The 22472-nt window shown below is 51.9% G+C and overlaps 1 protein-coding gene across 1 annotated transcript; it reads right to left on the bottom strand.

The window, feature by feature from the left end:
• Positions 1-1222: 1222 nt before the first annotated feature.
• On the bottom strand, positions 1223-1939 carry LOC100898621 (transcription factor SOX-17-like). The gene has a single exon (XM_003747790.1). It carries the CDS (start codon positions 1937-1939, stop codon positions 1223-1225), a length of 717 nt encoding a protein of 238 aa, XP_003747838.1.
• Positions 1940-22472: the final 20533 nt, after the last annotated feature.

Raw genomic sequence — 22472 nt, 5'->3', positions numbered from 1 at the left:
GAACAAACCTCAATTTCCTTGAAAATCACGAGATCAAGACCTATAAGTACTTGTTTAGCCCAGTCTTCCGCTGATTATGTGTACACATGTGGAGATATTGAACTATGTATCTACGGACGCGGCCCGCAGTCAACGATGCGTTGGCTCACTTGTGCGTCAACTCTACGGTCGTTCAATTCGTTCAGCCGCCACAATCGCTATCGACCAATTGACGACCGCTGTCAACCCCTCTAATTATATGCACTTGATCCTTCAACAGGACTCGGAAGGTGTCGCGTCGTTTACATTTCGATGTAGACCGAGACGAAAACCGCGCGGAGCAACTTTTCCATTACACAGAGCCTTTTCGTCTCCATGCTTCGCTTTTCGAATGGGAATCGCAGATATCCGGGAGCTTCAGCTAGACCGCGACGCGCTATACGCAGTAGCCCTACGAGAGCTTATCGGCCGTAGCGTGGGCGGTGATTCGACCTCGCGCTCGGCAGCTGCAGGCTCGTTTTCAGACGCATACCCCGCCGACATGCTGCTACCGAACAAAGCACTTGAGGAGGATCGATTCTGGATATGCCGACGAGCTTCACGGGGGACGTGGGATCTGCTGGTTCTGGTGACGAGATCGAAGAATCGTGAACTTATGGACGGATCCGACGAAGAAGAGTCCGCTCGATGAAGTCGAGCTGCTCAACTGCGGAGGGCAGATTGGCCCCCTATATGCCTCGCTTCGGGACGTCGTGCAGATGGTCACTTCGGGAAGGCGAACTCATCGGAGACGATGGTAGGTATTCATCTAACGTTCGACTCATGAAATTCTCGAAGACATCAGATGTGGTGCCACAATCAACGTTTATAGAGTAGTTCTGCCCTGCTCTTCCACTGCCGCGCCGTCGTTCGATCTACTGCGCCACCAGATCCAGCAAATCCCACGTCCCATTGGCAAGAGCACATCATCTCCGAAGTCAATCCTTTCTTCGCTTTGTTCGGAAAAGCGGCCTCGGCAGGGCGCAGATCTCTAAGCGGCGAAAGCGTGCGCACGGAGAAGCGGGGTAGGGGGTCCGGCCCGGGCGAAACCCTCGAAGGGCGGCGTCGTCGAGTCTGGCACTCAAAAAAACTGGAGGTTCCTCGGGGAGTTTCCGGCGAACGAGGACGTCATCGTCGACCACGGAAAAAAACTGGAACTCCCCGGGGAAGATTTGGCATTTAACGGCGTTTTGAACTGCCCCGTTCAGAAAAAGGGGAACTTCCGATCACCGCTTAGGACGGCATGGAGAGGATGCACGACACTGCAATACGGGACTCTGGAGAAATTCAAGGGTGCCACCGCCTGTTGCCTCATCTTCGCTGCGTCATCGGCCATTAGCCATGGGCGAAGGATTTCGCCTTTGTTCTTCGGTCCGGTGGCCAGGTTGACAGCCGTCTCGGCTCCGACCGAGACGGTCTCCATCTTCTGACAAGGGGGAGGCGTGGGCAGAGCATCCATACCGTAAACCCCGAATGCGCTTTTTCCGAGAATCATTTCCATGAGCAGAGGATGCGGAGGAAGTCCGTTCGAGGGAATGAGTCCCAGAGGTTTCGAGTCGAAGCTCGAGGGCGGCATCGGGGGGGTAGATGCGGGGGGTGAAGATGCGGCGTTGTGCGCAGGTTGACCTCCATTCGCGGAAGTCTGGTTGGGTTTCGGTCTTCTGCGCGGTCGGTACTTGTAATCCGGATGTTGCACCATGTGGATAGAGCGAAGTCGTTTAGCCTCATCGATGAAGGGTCTTTTCTCAGCCTCTGAGAGGGCCCGCCACTCGCTTCCGAGCCGCTTCGAAATCTCTGAATTGTGCATCTTCGGGTTCTGCTGAGCCATCTTGCGACGTTGGCCTCGAGACCAGACCATGAACGCGTTCATCGGACGCTTGACGTGTTCACCTTCGTCTGTTGTCGTTGTGAACGAAGTCATTCTGTCCGAGCTGAGCGGGTAGGGACGAGTTTTCCGGCACAATGACGCTCCGAGCAAATTATGTTGAACTTTTGTTTTGTGTCACACACGAAAGCCACCTGTGCACCGAGTGAGAGCCGGTTGACGTGTGAACGATGTTCGTTTAACCACCGGATAGTCGCCTCAGGAGCATTTGGATTAGGCTCCTCCTCTCAACGAAGACGCTCCGCCTTGCTTGGCGCATGCGTCCAGCTTGCCAATGGCCAATAGACGGAGTGTGTTGGGAGCCTTTTGTCGAAAGAATTTATTGTGAACAACAACACCAACAGCTACCGCAGCAGCGCACTGGGCAAGCGGCAGTTTGTTGCTTCTTGGCAGCGGTGCCGCTAGGGGCAGCTGATTTGTTCGTTCTGCGACGATGCGGTCCTCTTGTCTCGCCGCCCAGCTGCGATTCATTGAGCTACCCGACTTGTCCAATGAAGGAGGGAATAATTTCTAAACGAATCATCCTCATTCAGCTCAATCCTTTCACTCTTCTTCTGATCGCTTCATGAAGTGCCATTGGCCTTCTTACCCTCAGGGTCAACTCACGTCTCTCTGGTCCTATCCAATATGGAGCTGCGTGCCAAGCCGAAACAGGTTCATCAGGTTCGCTGTTTTCTTTTGGAATGGGAGGAACGAATGACGACTGCTACATTATATACGGGTATGTCCGGAGTTTTCACCTTGGTCTGAATTACAGCTGCCGTCAGCTCCGCTTGCCCGAGCCGCAAGCTTTCACCGTCGAGGGCACCATGCCCAGCCCCGGTCAATTCTTTGCGGGTTAATTATCGGGATTCATGATGAATGAAGAATGAAGACTGATCTCACTGATGACCACAGACAACGCTCGTGCGACGCTTAGAGCCAATGACAAAAAATCCCCTCGAAGATCCATGGAGTGTCACCGAAGACATGGTAATGTTGTCGAAAGCGGATATTCGATCCAGTCTTGTTGAATTCCATAAATTTCGTGAGTTTTCTCCAATGACGGTGACTTCTATCAATAGTTCGTCAGTCGAGTTCGGTTTTGCTTGACGTTAAAGATTTCGATAGTCTGCGGTATAAGTTCACACGGGGAGCGCACACGAGAAATGATGATTGACAGTGATTCTCGTGTTCTCGGGAGGCGGACTGGTGGTGGAATGTCATCCCTAGGTCAATTTATGTGGGGAGCACCGCCTGAAGGGAGCTCATTGAATATGCGAACGAATTCAAGGAGTGCCATCCCAGATGGAATGGCCCTATTCACTTCCGTCACACTTAGTAATTTCCGTGGCAGTTTCAAGACGATCGAGTGTCGAGTGTCGAGCAACTATGAGCAGAAGGTCTTTATTTAATGCACTCTTGATTGATGATATTCGGAAAAGTTTATGGACACAAGGCCAAATTTCCGTTGTCGAGAAAGAGATGGTGTTGCATTGCCGCTGCTTGCATCTTCCAGGCGAGAGCGGACCGGATCTTGGTTTCAGAGGTCGGCTGAGACGGATGATCAATGAATTAAAGGGCTCAGGGAGTCATTGAGGATCCCGCGCAGCGAAGTCTGAGCGTCTTGGACGCGGGACGTTGAGGCTTCAATGTTGGTCGCCGCTCGCCGCATTGAATTAATAACGCTGTCGTATTGAGCCAGAATCCGTAGAGAGGCAGAGCTCAGGGAGGCCTAGAGACTCGAAACTGAAAGCCCCCTCGATTTTCCGATTCGGTTCCTCTGAGAGCATCTTCCGTGCTCCGAGTTCAATACTTCTTCGCTGAATAGGCTGTATCAGACGATCCTCATCCCTGGCTTCGCACGACTCGCTCTGGAAGAACGAAACGCGCCGCCAGATTGCTGCTGGGGAGAGGGGATGGGGTCATCTTTCCTATTATTTCGAGCTTAGTAGGAAAAAACGTCGCACAGTGGTTCAGAATCGACTGAAAGTGGAAAAAACTGGAAACTTCAGATTCCTGAGAAAATCGCTCTCAAAATTCGGCTGGCAGAAGCGCCCGACGTGGACTGACCGATTTGAGCACCAATCGGCCAGATTGAACGACTCCAAGATGTCTGTCCAGCAGAACAGCGATTCCGCTTTAATTTCACTTTAGCTACTTGATCTATTTTTTATTCAGTTCCTTCCACGTCTGAACAACTGAGCGTCGCCCTCTGTCTATTCTCCTTGGGGAAGACACGTTTTTTCAATATGCAGAACCTTGGAGTTTCGCTCCTCAAGAATGCCCCAGGATAGTGCCGCCCGAGGCAGGACAGACCCCCTCCTTCCGCGTGATCACGCAAATAGCGCTGACGTGCCGGTGATTTCTATCATCTAAGCTCCGTACGCGACGCAGGGCTCGGCATTTGGCATGCTTGGGAGCTCGCAGAGATCCGCCATGCGTCGGCGTCGCGTTTCTCTCGACTTATACATACCTAGTCTGCTCCATAAATTGGGGAGTTTTGGAATCCTCGGCCGGGAAGCTTAGGAGTATCGCGAGGCTAGTCATTAGTGGAATACGCGCGGGGAGGCATGATGCATGATCCATCGTCCGAAGATCCTCTCGAAGAGGTCAAGAGCATCTCCCGATCATCCTTTGAGATAACGGCTCCTCGAGCTGGCTCTGGCGACGGATGCGCCTAGATAGCCGCGTGTCTCTAGCAAATCAAGACTGGATGCTCCGTTGGCAGGGCAGTACACCCGGTACCAGATCCGAGGCTGAAGACTCCGCGAGAGAATTTCAGAAACTTCACAGTGATTCGGGCCTGGAGGCGTCTTCACACCTTCAACCTGGAGCTCGGCTTATACAAGAGCTTCGTCTACTTCGAATGCTGAAACGGTGAAAATTCGCCGGAACCGAGGCGAGGGCGGGAACAATGGGGCTTTGAGTTTTTTCATCCGGGCGTTCCTTTTGGAAATATCGGTGTGTCTCTCCTCGACGATTCCGTCGTGCATGTTCGCACGTAGCTCGAGAGAACCGAGCCTGGCACCCAGCTCCGTCGATGAGCTACCGTCTTGCGGGGAAGCGCGAAAGAAATCGGCCCCGATCCGCTCTCGATCTATTCCAATACTCAACTCAGTCTCCAGTTCGAGAATAAACTACAGCTCACTCAGAAAGGACGGCGATTCTGAGTTCGCTTTTCGCAATAGAACCGCATCGAGCTTCGATCTCCGATTCTCCCATATGTCCTCAAAAGTCCGAATCGTCAAGTCAGCTTATTCTACTACTCGATTACGGAAAGAAAACGTAACAGAATGGAACAGGCGAGTTAGGAGCGCGCTAGCTATCTGGCTACCCGGCGAGACGGTCGGTAAGTACGAAAGCGAACCGACAGACAAACAAATATACCTTAACAAACAATAGATCGTTTGAGCGTCGGACGCGTGGGATGTTGGTGTCGGTCTCTTCACTCGTCCACCTCCTACTCTTCCCCAGGAGCCATTCTGACCTAGCCACAGCGGCGGTGGCGATTCGCGTTGTGACGGTCTCCCCGTTCGCTGAAGATTCCCGCCTGAGGTTTTCAAAATTTTCTCGACGCCTCTTCCCTGCGAGACACCTCGCATTGGTAAAAATTCTCAAATGGATATAAGAAATCACTCAACGGCGGCATCAAGCGTCGGTGGTTGGACCGGTCGCAGCAGCTACAATCGCCACTGCCGACGGGAGACGATAGCTGACGCCGCCGCCGCCACCGTGGTCACCGCGGGCCGGTGAAGATTTTCTATCCCTCGTCTCCGCAGTCCTCCACGACGACAGTACGACTTGTCGATCAGGGGTCGTTCTCTTGGTCGTCGATTGTTTTCAGCCTGGACAGCGGACCAGCCGGGTAAGGAATAGTACCACGCTCTCGGCAAACGGGACGCCACGGCCGCAAGCCACGAACGTCGACCGTCTTCCAGTCGTTCTCGCATTGAGTGTTTGATCTTGAGTAATCCCATTCGAGCCAACTTCCTCACCTAGTCATTAGAGGTCTGGCATGCACACAGGACCCTCGGAGATGGAGAGCGCGGAAGCTCGCCCTCTTAAGCTATAGCCATGGGAAAATTTGAAATAGGAATCCCGGAGCTCACCGCGAAATAATTGATTCGTACTTCCTGATTGGTCGAGGCGAAGTGGGGACAAGGATCAATCCATGACAGGCGAGTCTCCCTCCACAAGAGAATCAAGTGATTCGGATGGGACCTGCTCGGCTGTTTCCCTTGTTTCGGGCCCATCGCGGACCTACCGATGTCATTGCGCTCATTCCGATCCGAGACGTCAATGGCGACCGCAGCATCGCACATATAAATCCTCCCATCGCCGCAGCATCCATCCCATGAGGCTTGACGCCCCCATAATTGTTCCGGAGCTCGACAAGGATTCTTAGTTCTCGTCTCCTGCAGAATTCGCCCTTTTGGGTTCAAATCCATTCGGGTCCAAGGGATGTAGAGCCCGTTCTCATATAGTGTACTCAACGCTGAACGAACAAAGATTATGCCGGCGTTCCCGAATTCTCCGCACGTAGACTCGTATAAATTCCTCTGGTATGTCCGGAGTTCTCATCCCTCCTTGAAATTTGACAGCAACATTATTTCTGGCGGTTTCCCAATGGTCAAGATAACCACAGCATCTGGTCTTAGACTCAGACGAAATTTCAGCCGATTCCGAAGTTAGTCATAATGGAAGGGAGACCATTCTTTCGACCACATCTCACTCCGTTTGTACCAGCAGCGACATCACAAGAAGAAGGAAAAAGAGAAAAAAAGGAGAAAAATCGTCCCATAATGTGGTATTGTACCATTGTGTGAATAAGGTATGGCTGTGGTGCTGCTCCCGCTGACGGCGTTCGCTACAGCGACCGCATCATCAGCGTCACTACTACTGACCAATGAGAAATTCAGCCGACTACGCAACTAAAAATCGTCAGAGAGAAAGAAAATATGAATAGAATTGAGAAAAAACTATAGATGGCTTGCTGGGTCGGTCAATGGCTAGCCAGCTAGCTTGCGCGCTCGCTTGATGGAAGCGAAATGGGCGACTGCTTTCAGACCAACAGCAGCTACCCGTGGATGGTCCTTCATTCGCAAGTGACAAAAAAAAAGAAATGAGGAGAGAAGATCAGTAGCAGCGGCAACAATGATCACTACGGGAAATCATATTTGCTCTGAGAAACGTGGAGTTGGAAGTCCGAGTATGGAAGATGACCTTTTCTTCAACAAAGCACCATTTGCTTGTTCCTTTGACACATTTCGGAGTGTTCACGGGAAGCGCGGTTCACGGGCATGCAAGGCACGTGAAATCGATCCATTGCATTTCCGTGGCCCGGTCTCGTCGCTCCTATGCGGTGAGACTTTTGCGACAGAGCTTCCCCGCGCTACTTCTTTCTGAATCGTACCGTAAGTTGCCCCTCCATCGAACTGAGAGCCGGGAGTTGCCGCATCGGTGATGATCGTGATGAGCAGGTGGGTATTGGTGATTTTTCGCAATTCTCTCCTCTAATTATTGACCTTCGTCGCGTGGAAAGCTTCAACTCTCCTCAACATCGTGAGGAGCATCGATTCCTCTGCCGCTCAATTCTACTATCAGCGACTTCTGTTACAAAAACTTCATGAGCAGACCCACTCATGCTATGATATTCTACTCTGAAGCGCTTATCGATTGAGACCTGTATGTGGAAGTCTCCAAGATGTCCGAGAAATTGAGTGCGATGGCTCCAGGTTAGTCATGATCAGCCACGATCGCGAAATGATCAAACGATTCGAATACGCAAGTCTGCTTCTCAGCTCGCTCTCTCTCCTTTCACCTGAGCGCGACACGATTCGAAACGCCTGCTGGTGATCGTTAATGTATTTGAACTTTTAATGGACTGGCTTCCTGCCACCTCGTCCGACGAAACCGCCCTAAAAATCGAAATATATGACGTTCTCGCGAGCTGCGGGCTTACGAGCGTCGATCAACACCGATCCGATTTCCCATGCTCATTACATAACGCGGAGTGTCGCGGATGTTAGCGGAACTCCGCACGCTGATAAGTCTCAGTCGGTCGAACGCGGTCGGAAAACTTTTCGTCGCTCTCCACGGTTTCTGAAATGTTCTATTGTACGGTGAACTCATTTCGATGTCCATCACCCTTCTCGCCTCTCTCTCAGAGATGCCGTACAAAGTCCTGTTTTGTGCTGTGGAGGTTGAGAATCGAGGATCAAATGGATTCGCGGTTCGCCTCGAGTGAATGCTGGCGGCGTGTACGGGGTCATATCCTCGCAGACACGAATATCCCCCTGAACAAGCGCTCTATCTGACAGGGAGCAAGAGTTCCCTTTTTTTATTCAAGTCAACAAAGCTGAGTGACTGCAAGAAACCGTGCCGCATTCGATGCACAAAAACGTGTCAGCCAGATTCGGGTCTGAGCTCAGCTTACCACAAAGAGCGAGGCAAGCATACAATACTGTTAAATTCCATCAATATTTCGCTATCACCGGAAGAGGTGCCATTCACTGGAAGCCGTGGGTGACTCTGTGTGCAGGCTGCGGCTGGCTCTCTTGCTGCGGCTGCCTTCACCGGGACTCTTATCTACTAATCCAAGCCCGCCACAGGCACGGGCGGGACACGAGGATGTCTTATGTAGAGAGAGTGAGAGCTTTCCATTTTGCCCTGCTGGGGTTCGTTGGTGGGTGGGTTGACCATTCGGCCGCTCGTTTACCCGCGAAACGATTGCTCGGTCAGGGTGGCCGGTGGCTCGGTTCGAGACCCACTTGAAGATTCGTGGCATGAAAACGCAAAGGCGGCTTCTCTGCAGTCTAACGGAGAGACGTGCACTAAAGCTCTCGAGCAGATGGCGCCGAGGGAATAATCAGACCAGGAACGTCTCGCGGAAGCGGAGACCCGCGGAGGAATGCAAATCGTGACATCCCTCGATTTTTTCGTCCAGAATCGTATCGAAACTTTCGACCGATGGGCGAAGATGTTTTGCGGGTGCATGAGTTCTCTCAACTTGGTCAGTAGGTATTCACGAACAGAGGTACGCAGTGGAATATGAGTTCAGCATTTCGTTGTTCGACGGGCAGGCCATTTCTCCAGAGCTCTGACACGAAGTCGAGGTGAAACCTGATCCTTGCTCTCCGAGGGGAAAGCTTGATTGAGAGGTGGATAAAAAGGTCTGAATATGCGTGCGCTACATGTGATGTCGGATTTGCTTTTTCAAAAAGAACGAGAAACCACTGTGGGTTGAAATTCCTCGTCGCTCGATACAAGCACAATAACCACCATGGCCGACGAGGGCGACCGGCGCGGCGGCTCCTCGACGAACACCTATGTTTACCACGACTGGGCACTGCTTCGTTTCATCGTTCTGAGAATCGTTGATTACGATAATCCAGAGATGTGAATCAAACCTCATGTTTTTCCCCTGCATCTCTACGCAGCGAATCTCACGATGTCCGCGGACTATTTTCGTCACAAGAGCTTCGAATGCCCGTCCGAGGATGACTCGCTCTCCATGGGAGATGCTGTGTAACGGCGAGAATCGCGATTGTGTACCGAAAGAAGGGACCGCGTTGAGCTCAGGCATGGAATACCGAGCGCCGCATCGTAAACCACGCCAGTGGCTAGCGAATTACGAGAGCATATTTGCAGCGAACAAATTGCGGTCGCTCCGAGGACTCGAGAGATGGGACGGATTCCGAGTGTGACTGTTCTAGCTTTTGATCAAGGACTGGCCCCGTCCGGGGTCGGACCCATAGCGTTTATACCAGCGGGCTGTTAACTCGTCTTCTTTTTGACCTCCTATGAATATAGCTCGGATGACCCGTTATGATATCGTCCATATACGACCGAGAGTCGCCTTGATTAGAGGCATTTATTACATTTCAGATGCTCCGCACATATTCGCTGATTCGATCTCGACCCTGTGAGGCGGAACAGTGCTGTTCGTCGCCTCGGCCCGAACTGCGGCCGAATGGGGGTCGTTGCGTCGAGAAGCAGGGCGTAAGTGAAGTACGCATTTCATGCTCGATGCTCTCTGTCGATCCGCTCGCTCGCTCGCTCGCATGAAGACGAGTGATTTCTCCCTCTGCCACACTTCGCTCCGCGAGTCATTTTTCCACGACAATAAGCTGACGAGATACCGTTGCTGGAGATAATCCTAGCGACGTCGACGAAGATCTGCGTGGGTCTCGAACAATCACACAAAGGCAGAAGGAGACTGGCATGGGGTGCTGTGACAGATTTATCCAGTCAGATAGCAAATCATGGCTTTTGTTCGGCCAAAAGGCGTGACCACAGCTGATAAGTTCGCGGCGGACACTCGATACTCTGAGCGGAGCTGCGAAAGAATAGAGCAAGATAGACTACCGTTAGAGAAGAAGTACGACCGGGACCGGGGCAGGAAGGCGGGCATCCGAGGGGGGATGGGGAACACGTGACTAATGATAAGACTTCTCATTGAATCATCGCCGGTGACGCGCCGCCTCCACTATGATGTCTCACTCAAAAAGCCCGACTTCTCTCAAACAGTTTTCCCCGAGTCGGAGCCCGACTCCGTAGATGTTATCCAAGTCTGTGAATTGCTTTCACGACTGTACCTCGCAATGTAAATCTGGAAGCGTCTTGGGAACCAGACGTGTTCATGAGGTCAGCTCGGAAATAGCCTCTTCATCTTTTATTTTTTCTTCGAGTTGGTATAGAGAGTACAGAGGACACAAAAGTCGAACTACAACAAGAAAGCACACGGTTTCCTATCTTCTTTCTCTCGGGGTTTGTGAGATCGCTGCTGCCGGAACGATGCCCTCGAATCTCTCGTTTTCTCTCTCATCGAATGCGAACTACAATGGCTTTCTCTCTCCTCCCGACTCTCATGGTGTTTCTCTCTCTTGCTCGGAATTTCAAAGCAAAGCGGAGCCTATAGAGATGAATGAATGAATGAATGGAAAGCGCCGCTTTGCACTTGGCTTGAACATCTCGCTCGGTTGCACGGTTGAGTTCGTTTCGACAAAACTCAATTGAGCCAGCCACAGTGACATACAGTGGTGTCGGCGACTTGGAAACTTCCCCAGAACCCCCTAAACTGTCGTCCCTACTCGTCCAAGCCCGCGGCAGGGGCGCTGTCGCCCCGCTGCGACCCGCCGCGCGACGACCCCTAACTGGTCTACGTCCACCCTTAATTCCCCTCCGTGTCGTTCTCTTGCGTTCGTTTGTCGTACGGCCTGCCCCGCGGACGGCCCGGGCATTGAATGAATTCGGCATTTTTCACCCCGAAAGCAGCATGATGGAATGTCTGCCGGGTCTTCCTTCTGCTGCTTATTCGCTTGTCCGCGAGACCACCTGCCCGGCCGCGCGCCCGGCTGGCCGGCCTATCAGCAGAAGCCCAAATGCCAAAGAAACAAATCCATCCATGCTTGTGTCTCTCGTCGAGAACCCGCCACTATTCCCGTCCGCAGGCGATCTGAGAAGCTCTTCTCCCAACGTGACTTCTTATCCAAACAAATGCGCGCATCTACAGCGCTCCATTGAAAAGCAGCGAAGCTCCCGCCGCCGTTCAAACTTTTCCCCGATAAGCAGATATCCTGTTTGCATTATCCTTGGAGTTCTCCCCCGGAAGAAAACTGGAGCATGGGTCGTTCAATGTTGCTGCTCTTCTCTTGATTCCGAATGAATCACACGGAGCGAAGCAAGGCCTCATCAAGAGTATAACCTCGACTTTTTTCCAAAACGCTCTCGCCTGATGATTTCCTCTGAGCTCGTCCTTGTACTCCGATTGTCGAGTTTTCCCGAGAGCGCGCCGAAAATATTCCGTCGCAGAAGAGCTGTGCATCATTCATCTCGCGATCGCGGTTGTAAAGGAGTCTGGGTCAATGAACGAGCTTCAGCTTCTGTGGGAGCGTCCTGAGTCGCAGCAGAAGCATGAGTTTCTGCTCCTGTGCCGTGTGTGTCCCGAAAAAAGCGATGCGGGATGGGAAGAGCGTCGTGCGGCGTCCTCTGACAAAGGCTCCGCACCATTCCAACAACAATAACAACAGAAATGACAATAAAATGTAAAAAAGAGCTGCGCCAAATAGAGCTGTTCATGCAGTTCTATGAGCAGGCTTACACGCTGAACGAACTCGAGAAAAATCCTTTCGAGGACCAGACCCGTCACAGGACATTCTTGAAGCGCAGGTCTAGGTAGATATCATAGCGGGAAACCATCCGCCGGACAGACCATGACGACGAAAATCGTTCTCGAGCGCGAGAGGTCCGCACCAGAACATTTGCGAAGATTTCATGAACACAATTAAAGCTGTTTGCGGTGGCAGTGCCATCGCATAGCTCTTGGCAAAAGCGCCCACAGCAAAAAGAGCAAATGGGTAGGAAGCAGCAAAACGAAATAGAAGGACAAATACTGCTAATGGAACTCGAACGAAAGACGGAAAAAGAGGCGCATCCGGCGAAATAGAAAACACCGAAGAGCAGAACAGGCGAGTATAATAGCCATCACAAGTTGTACAACTCAGAAACATTCCTGTTCTCTTCCGCTATCTTTTTTTGCTTCCGCGTTGCTTCCTTCAATCAGTCCATCATTCATTCCTCTATCAATGTAGCTATACCGTGGCTCTCTCGCCGCTCACGGGATTCGTCCCGTAATACCGCGAGAGCTACCGACGATTCTCCTCTGGCGAAAGTCCCGCCTTCGGCTCGGGATGTGAATAATAGGGGCGACTCATCGCTTTCTCTGGCTTCCCTTGCGAACCGTTTCTCGGAATCGATTTTCGTAAAGCAACGCACGTCGGTACGTCGCGCGCACAGTTGAAAGTTTCTAAATAGCTGTGTCATCCTGTCCCTACGTAAGCACACTTCCAAGCGAGCGGAGTTGAGCTCCGATTATTATCTGAGAGAAGCCCGTCAGGACCGTGGTGGGCTCGGAGCCGACTGGAGTTCGCTGCGGATAGTCACCATATTCCGATGATTCGACTAATTCACTCGGAAGCCTTGGCTACAGCCGGAGATTCCATCAGTTCCGTCGGAACGGGGAAAGTTGCGCACCCCTACACCCAAAGGGGTGGGGAGCCGATTGAGAACAAACGGGATCTGATCCTCGCTGAGGGCCGCGAGATTGCCGCGTACGAATCGGCTCGAGGAATCGATTCGAATCGGGTGAAGTGGGCATATCATTCCGAGGAACGTGGCGGAATCCTGAATTGATGAGCAGGTATATCTGAATTGATGAGCAGGTATATCTGAATGAGTTGGAGACAGTAGCGTAGTAAGGCGGGGGCGGGGGGGGAGGGCGGATCGCCCCGGGCGGCACTTCCTACGGAGCTTTTTGGGGCGGCATTTCGGGGTTTTGCATCCAAAAAAACGGAGTGTTTTCGAGGAAAAAATATCTGGCGGGGGGCGGCATTTTCGTCGAGCACGGTGAAAAAACGGAAAATTTCGAATCGCCGCCCCGGGCGGCACTCCGGCTCGCTACGCCACTGGTTGGAGATTACGCCATAGGTGCTAATGTCTATCAATTGCGCTCATTGATTGCTCAATCGATTTTCGCGATCATCGTCCAGGTCAGCAGGAGCAACCTCGCTCCCAGGCTCGGCATAGCGGAGAGCCCATTGCTGCTCTAAGCCTTCGTCTACGGAATCAGAAGTCCAGTCCTTTCCATTGATTCTCAGTCTATCAAAATAATCGCTCTCGATTGCGCATCATCTCTTTCCGACATGTAGCTATCATCACATTGTGTCGAACGGGGTCGCTGACTGCGCTAGCTCTAGAAGCTCCACCGTAGGCATACTCAGGGGAAGAACGGCTCATAAAACACAATTTGTCACATAAGCAGCGTTCAGACACGGAAGAAAAAGCGATTGCGTATACGGTTGGCAGCAGCGGCCGCATACGAAGAATAGGATGAAAGCAGCGTCGCAAACAGGAGAAGAATGGCCGAGCCGCAGAATGCAGGTGGGAAAACCTGGCGAGCCGCATTCCCGTCTGCCCATCCGTTCGTTCGTTTGTCCGTCCGTGCGTCCTCCGATCCGCGGCGATTGCTTGCTCGACAGCCAGCCGAAGCTGGGCATCCAGCTGCCTATTGCGGAGATACAGGTTGCTTACGACGACGGGGGAACTAGTGGACACAGAGTCGAGCGACGGGACGAGTCCACGGACGGATGGGGACACACGGACGAACTGACTGTACGAAGATCCGGACGCCGACAACAATACCCTTGGGCTCATACACACAATCAATGCACAATGGCCCACAGCGACAAAGTGCGGCGGCAGGGCGTTAGCCTACCTGGATGTCGGACAGGGGCCGGTCCAACTTCGCGCGATGGGGGAAGTAGCTAACATAACACATCGTGTCAAACGTGTCGTCGTATCCTTCCTTTTCCTCTCTTTTCCCGTCCACCGAACTACAAACACCTCGACAACCATCGCAACCAAGACCACCTACAACAACGACGACAACAACAGTAGCTACTAGATATCGAACACTGTCAGTTGCCTGCCACAAAGAAGAAGAGAGAATGACTCTGCTATTGTGAGCGACAATAGCTCATGGCAGTCGCTTCGAAACACGCCGCCGCCTTCGTCGTCACTCCTTTCAGAACTCCTTGGTCGGAGTATACGCGGCGGGCCAGCAACCCAATTCCCGTAAATCTCACTCTTCTCCCAGCGAAACGATCGATTACGTTCCTCGTCATTGGAGGACTGCTCATCGATCCTGCGCCTACCTCGGGAATCCGCGATCGACTCCGTGATTCTGGCACATTCGCCAAACCGCCGAAAGGAGCAGCCTTTGATTGGAGCACTCTATGTGATCATCATTCACGCATTGCATGCATCTCGTGATAGATGTGCTTGGAAAAGGTGGGATCCCGCTTCCGTTGAACGTCCGAGCGTTTTTCCCGACGCAAAAGTAACGACCAATGTTCCCGACGCAAAGGCCTTTACGAGAAATTTTGAATAAACTCCCATCGACAGCGGAGAATATCGTTCGCTCCTTGATCCCTGCGCGAATGGTAGGTACACCGTCGGCAAGTCAGTCGGCCGGTGCTCAACGAGCCGTCAACCATGAAGTTTTTGGATAACCTCGGGCAGTCGATGACTAGCGGGGTGTGAGATTGGAGGCTCCGCTCGCCTTTACTCCGATTTTCTCGGTCGGCCTGTGTCACAATGACGTTATCTCGCTTCGCGAGCTCAGACCAATCTCGCGGTCTCGCGAATGACCGATTCGGACGACTTTCTTTTTTTGGTTCACTTTCTCTTTGCCTCAACCCGAATCAATTCGTCTACTGGTGACAATTCCCAGCAACGCCGAGGGCACTGTCTCTGCGACCGAAAGTATCGCGTTGAAGGAACATGCGTCATCGCTTCGCATTCATCACGCTTTTCAGCCCCGATACCATCGAGCGAAAAGTTGCATGACCTCATGAATCCAGGTGAGGCTCACTGTAGGCGATCGTGGGCATTCGTGAGTCTCGTCACTTCGAACGTTTCTCGCCGTCCACGGAGTGTTCTGCGGTCCCCGCGCTCGGGTCGTTCGACGAAGATTGCGACTTTGACAAACGCTAGAAATGGTCCTCCCAGCTCGAATTCGGCTCAATTGCTCTCGGAGATCGGTATGAGTCGAAGGAATCCGATGATTCACTCCGATAATACCTCCGTGGAGTCTTTATCCAAGATATTCAGTGCTCGTTAGCTTCCCGCCGAACATAAGCCGATCGAGCCAGCTACCGAGCAAGACTTCGAGCTCCTCACAATTGCTAATTTGTCCGACGAGCCCGAACTCTTGGAAGCTCGCTCCTCCGGAGAAAACCTCCCCATCTTTGGAATCCCCTGATTTTTCTGATACATGTGATTCATGAGTTTCGCTTTTTCTTGGAAGGGACGAGCCCCTTGCATCATGAGTCTTCCACTTCTTTTGTTCAGCCAAAATCTGAGTGAGCCTGTCGAATTCTTCGGGATCATTTCGCTCAGGGAGGACGTCAGCAGATGCCAGTCGACAAGCTGGGAGCTGAATGATAAGAGGATGTGGGATCGTCAACAGCGTGCATTAGTTTTGGAAGAAGCCACAAGCTTCCAAGCTGGTAGGCGAGGCAAATCGATGCTCGACACCGAGCTCTGCTTTCTCAGGCAACCCGAAGAGGTGCTTGAGATTGAGACCATTGCCGCGGCTTGGCTCTGGGAGCTTATACAAAGCTTCTTGCGGGAGTCAGTACCCCTATGTGGGTTTAGGCAGCCAAAGATCCGTCCCACCTCTGCGACCCCCTGATTGATCCCGCACATCGGGACCGAGGACATAGGGAGGTCCAGCGAGGCTGGCCGGGATTGACATGCAGTCTCTCAGTCGGGAGCGGCACCTCATATTCGAATTTTCTCGAGCATTTACGCGCGTTGGTGAGATCACCGGAATTATGCCTTTGCTGAGTAGATATATTGAGACCAATCTAGATAGCGAATTCCTTGCGGAGTGCACTTCCAGCTATGGTCAGGTGCATCCGAAATATGCAATATCAATACGTCTCTTTGGGAGCTTCGGGATGAGGGATATCTCGCAGCTTGACAGTGGACTTCTTCCTCGTGAACATCCGGGCGACGTGTGAGAAGCCTGAGGATATGAAACGCGATGCGATTACGGCCCCTCCCATCCACAGATGAGCGCCGTAGGTGAGCCGCTTATTCTTCCGATCATGGCGCTTTGCCTAAACTCTCGCTTCCCTACCTCCTCCTTTCCGAAAGCGAAATTAGTAATTAATTCAATCGTAATCATTTCAATTCATCCGGTATTCATCCATCGATCGATCGGCTCCGCCGAGCTTCTCCATCTTCGTGTTTCACGCTGAAGTCTTTCAGCTTTTTCGTATCGAACGGGAAGTCTATCCACGGAATCTAATCTGAACAGTGATGCCAGGAAGGTGGGACGAGCGCCCGCGTTTACCGAATACTTCGCCTACGATAGAGTTCATCTTTCACGATAGACAGGTCTTCCTAAACGTGAATATCACTCGGAGACGACAACACGGTTATCTCATCCATCTCGGATGCTTTATCGGCTCGGATCCAGAAGTGAGTTTCGAAAAAGTAGACATAGATGAAGAAAGATTCTCTGCGGCATCCTGGATTAGTGTATCACGAGCGGCGCTTGCGCTTGTGGACACTTCTCTTCGCGCGAAGTCTGTCTTCTGCGACGAATTGACCTCCCTCGACTCCATCCTCAGATCCCTCAAACCCGCTGTCCGACACATCCGAGTGGCCTTCTCCGGATCGTCCGCTGGATCCTCCGTGTTGACCTCTCTTCTTCGACTTTCTTCGAGCTTTCTCGACCTTCCGTTTCGAGTCGTGTGGCCCTTCGGATTCTTCCTCGCCGCCCCCGGCTCTGCCTTCAGCCGCACCGGCCTCGTCGAATGATTCGCCAACATCTTCCCCAGATCTGCCTCCTTTCCATGGCCAACCCATCTTCCTCGCAGCGGGCTTTTCTGAAAAACATCGTGAGAATGCTCTCTCCATACGACTATGATGAAACTACAGAATAGGTGAATAGTGAATACTCAAAACGCATGCTCACTGGTGGTGGTCGTGGTTTTTGTTGTTGCGGAAGGATCTTCGTTAAGAGCACCGATTACGTAGACGATTAGCAGCAGCAGACAGATCATCATGAGGATGGACCTCATGTTCCTTTTTGACTTAGAAATCGAGGAGCTCGACGCTTCGGGGGTGCTCGACGAAGACTCAGACTTCTTGGCGAGAGCGTCGGCCTTCTTGGCGAGATTTTCCACCCTGCTCGCCACATCCTTCACTCGGAGTGTACCCTTCTCCATCGCGTCGACGGCCATCCTGCACGAGTCCTCTCAGTGGTTGACCTGGTCCGTCAACAAATGATGGCTTTTCGTTGTTTTATCTCGATAGAGGCAGGCTTTAGAGGGCTGCATCCGGGAGAACGACTTATTAGAATCGGAGCGGGATAGACTCCAATTATCGCTCAAGGATAGAATTTCTGCCGATAATTCTTTTGGACGAAATGCATGAGGTCTTCGGCAATCATTGTATCGATGTGTATGAGCTGATAGACCTGATCAGACTTTTCTCTATCCGCGACGAATACGGGCATTCTCCGTTCCAATTCCAGCGTGCTGTGCGGCATGGGAGGCTCCTCAGCCAGCTCACCATGAGCGGGACCAGCAATTCTTTTCATACTTCGAGGTCCGCCATTCAATTCTTGCCGTCCTTCAGTAATTCCAGTCCAGTCAGAACTCAGCGACTGGACCTCCCGCCGTCCTATCGAAGGAATCTATTTGAAAATCCGCTCTGCTGAAGCCTTTCGTCCGAGTGGTGCGAGGCTTCCCCACCCATCCCCGTCTTGCTACGACATAGCCCCAAGCTCCCGAATCGCTGATGCAATGTCGAGACAGCCAACCTGGTCTGAATAGTCTGAACATCGAATAAATATAATAATCAGCTCCTTTCTCTCTTAGATCTCATCAATTTCCTTAGATTCCCAAAAGTTTTCATTATCTAGAAGAAACCCAAAGCGATGGCTGGGATACCATCGACTTTATAGTAGTGTTCGTAAATTCTTCAACTCCGTACTCTTTTACGGAGGAGGAACACCTTACAGGGCATCTTGCCACGCTATAATAGAACCTGAATCAGCGGGCTCTGGGGTATCGAAGAAATGTGGAATGTTTTCTGGTGACCAAGCTCGAAATAATTCGTGTTATTTCTCATAGAGAGCTCCCGGGATCTTGCGAGAAGATCGTGCTCTGCACGTGTCAAATGACAGACGATCGTTCGCCTGCCCCATGACAAACGATGGAGGATCGTTCTCCTTCCGTCATTCCCGGCGCGGCGAACCAAGTCGTACAGTATGTCATGCATATACGGCAGCGGCGGATGAAGCAGCGCGTGAATGGTCAATCCTCGGCTCTAGATTAGAGACCTTTTGCATAGATACAGCTATGCTTATTCATCGAAAGCGAAACGATAGATAGCGATACGTGCACTAAGCCTATAAATAAGATGCTCTTGCAACGGGTGGCAATGTGGCAATCTCCTGAACAGTCCCAGATGCCAGAAGATCCGGTCCCGCTCTACCTCCAACTCTAGCGAAATTTCGGAGGAAGCAGCCCACAACGACGGCTTCTCGTGTGTTCCTTGCAGTACTACATTTATTTCTTGATCGAACTCGCTTGATCTGAACAGACGAGTTCGGTAAATGGGTCACGTTTATTAGTGTGAAAAACACCGCTTTTTCCGCGATCTGAGATTGAAATTGCCTGTTTCATCGTAAACGTTCGTTTCTGTTGAGCGTTTTCCTCTTTGCTCTGGTGACTATGCATTGGGGAATTTTCGGTGCTAATGATTCATGGAGTGGCGCTTCTTTGAACGCGTGGAGGTAGACGCGTGGAGGTAGATCTGAGAGAGCCGAGACTACGATACGCGATGACGGGACAACGCGGTACGGATTTCTTGATCATCTCCCTGGAGGGTCTGGCTTCTATGACGTCTCGATGCTAGGAAAATGATCATTGCGACAGCTGATACAATCAAGATTGAATACTTCAAGTTCTTGAATTTGAATTCCCTTCCGTGTCCCGGAATTTCGGAACCTCTCCTTCCCCAACGCCCAGCAATGGAGCTTCCAGAGGAATCAGGATACTGGGTTTGTGCCCTGATGAATGAATCCTCAACGAGCGAGAAATCTGGAAAATGCGTGGTGATTGCAGCTCTCCGGTAGCACAAGCGGAGCACGAGCCCGAAGGGGGAAAAGAGCCCTCGGCCGATCCTCTTCCCTCGAGTGACCCGACTGCCTATATTCCCCATCTTAAATCTGATTCCAGGCATGGAAACGACCCTCCCTCCAGGCTCCAGGCCTCGCACCCCCTCCTCGAAGGATTCCAGGATCCGCCTCTGGCCTGAGCAGCCCTCCGCGAGCCGCTCACCTAAGCTGTAAGGGGGGACCTCCTCCATGATATCTGAGACGGAAGATTCCCTGGGCTCTCGATGAGTAAGGCAAAAGCACTAAATGGGACGCGTCTAATTCTTCGTTATTCAACAAGCCGGATGAAACTCATTCCTTGCATACAGGCGCTTCCAAACGGGTAGGGTTGTTAGAAGGTCACAGCGGCTTGGGAAGGAATAACAAGAGGGGGAGCCCCCGGGTACAATCCTCGAACAGTGCGATAACGATATCCTCACCGGACGGGGATTCCGCCCCATAATCTCCATGCACAGGATGAGCTCGGAGTCGTTCGATGTTGCTCCGTGGGTGTCCCCCAGACGGAAGTAGCAGACGTGAATTCTATCAAAGACTAACCCATGGGATGAGTCGAGATGTTAGACCGAAAGAGCAGCAGAAGCATGCCGGGGCGATATCGGAGGGAACAAGATGGATCATCGGATGAGTTTTCGGCGGAATATCTCGAGAATTCAAGACGAATGGGCTCGGAACATTGATCCCGCCGATTTCGGAAACTGACTTCTGCCGGCGGTCCCGGGTCAGTATTGACAGGAGGATTGAAGCCAGAATAACTATCCATCATCTGGAATTTCTCGGTATCGCCAAATAGTCTCTCCTCGTTTCGATTGCACCCCCGACGTCACGATTGGCGGAAGGTGGCTGCGGTGAAGCTGTCGGTGAGCTGTGGCAGGACCGAGCGTACAAGCTACTGTATTCGAGGAAGCCAAATGGGACGAGTTCGTCACCTGTTCCATTGAGCGGTGAGGTACTGTTTATATATATATATTCGGATGAATTCTGATTCATCATGTGATTGACATGATCACATGCTTTCGTCATGTGATTTTTTATTGTAGTACGTGCAGCCAATCCTCTCAGGAGACTTGTATCAGGAAACCCCACTCATCAGAGAGGCAGCTCGCCGCGTAATTGAACCTCAGACCTCTCGTCAGAACCTCAGCGCCTATTCGGCCCGATGAATATGGGGTGAATTCCTCTGAGGCCTCGGATGTGGTCAGACCGTCGATGATTCATCAAGGGATGTCGTTTTGTCCTCGAGGGACTTCCTCGGAACGGGCAGTTCATGTGCAGAAACGTTCCCTACATAGAGGCGTTGCCGGGCTTTCTCCATGAAAATCGGATGCCACCCTCCTCGAGACAAAAGCCGCGATGTCGTCTCACTCCCGATTGTAATTATCAGGAGAACCGTGACGAAAGCCATCAGAATGATACCCCAGAGTGTGCAGTATTTCAAGCAAAATTCATTCCTCGAGGCTCTGATCGCTCTGACATTTGAACCTCCTTGCGCAGCTCGAGGTAGATCTGGTACCAGTTCCTCCTTCAACAATGATGTCAGCGATCGCACGTCGTCCTTCCCGCCATATTCCGTCAAGGACGAAGAGTTCATCGAAGATGCTCCAATTTCTTTCAGGAACCTTCCCTTCCCATCTAGAGGTTGAATTTAGTGCTCCGGTAAAGACGTCGGAAGAATGACACCGATGTGTCCATAGAAGTTCTCAAAAACATTTTTTCCATAGCAGACCTGGGTAGGAAGTAATGTCCCGAGCCATTGCGTCTGGCTCAAGAAAAAATCATTATCTGCCTTCTCAAGGAATCTCGGACGCATTCGTTGTCGCAGAGGGATGATCGGATGTCATGAGTCATGAGTCATGAGTCATCAGTCATGACCAAGGCAATCTGGAAATCAATCCGATTGACTCCTATACCAACGGTGTATGATTATGATTAATCTATATCGAATATCGATTGGAGGGATCTATGCACCTCCCTGAATCTTTGGACTGTTGTCACTGGGTTCTTTTGCCAACGGTTTGCGAAGTCGCGCATGCATTAAGGTCTCTCTATCAATCCTAAATCGAGGTTTTCTCTCGAGGAAGACGAGTTGGCCGTCTCGACCCACAGAGCACCCCGGAATGATTCTCCTGTCTTCAAGGTATACGATGTATCCGAGTGATGTACTTTGAATTGACGTAGAGTTTTGGATTTCCAAGAATCCATCACCCTGCGTGTTTTATGTTCCCGCCAAATCCTGATGCGACATCTGCATCAGATCCGTGATTTCAGAGTGTCGCTCAACTCAGAAGAAGGATGGTCAGAGTCAAAGTGTAATCCCGAGATGGTTCCCTGAATGAAACCTTCCTCACCGACAAGCAAGGTCGATTACCTTTCTATGGGGTGGAAAAGCGCTTCCCGCGCTGTATCGGGCTCAAATCTCTAGATGAAGATGAGGGGGAAGCGGACGTTCCATTCCACGGGAGCTTCTTTCTGGAGCCGGAAGGTGGATGGAGCACACTCACCTACATAGCTGAAACAGAAGCCGCGGCTGATCAGGGTGAGTCGATACGCCCCACTTGGCCGCGACCGTTCGGCCGCGGGTCGTTTTGCCGCGAGACGTCTGGACGCGAGACTGTTTGGCCGCGGGACCGTTTGGTCGCGGTACCGTTTGGCCGCGGGACCGTTTGGTCGCGGTACCGTTTGGCCGCAGGACCGTTTGGCCGCCGTGGGACGGCTTGAGAAAATGAGCGACCGGAAGGGACGGCTCTCAGGAATCTTGTGCGAAAGATCTATGAGGGAGGGCTTCAAGGTTTTTTACAATGAGGAAGTCGGCTTCGTGGTCGGGATGCAGAA

The sequence above is a fragment of the Galendromus occidentalis genome, unplaced genomic scaffold, assembly GCF_000255335.2.
Source record: "Galendromus occidentalis unplaced genomic scaffold, Mocc_1.1 scf7180000077524, whole genome shotgun sequence".
In the NCBI taxonomy this organism is placed as follows: Eukaryota; Metazoa; Arthropoda; class Arachnida; order Mesostigmata; family Phytoseiidae; genus Galendromus; species Galendromus occidentalis.
This window is presented reverse-complemented; position numbering and strand designations above follow the sequence as displayed.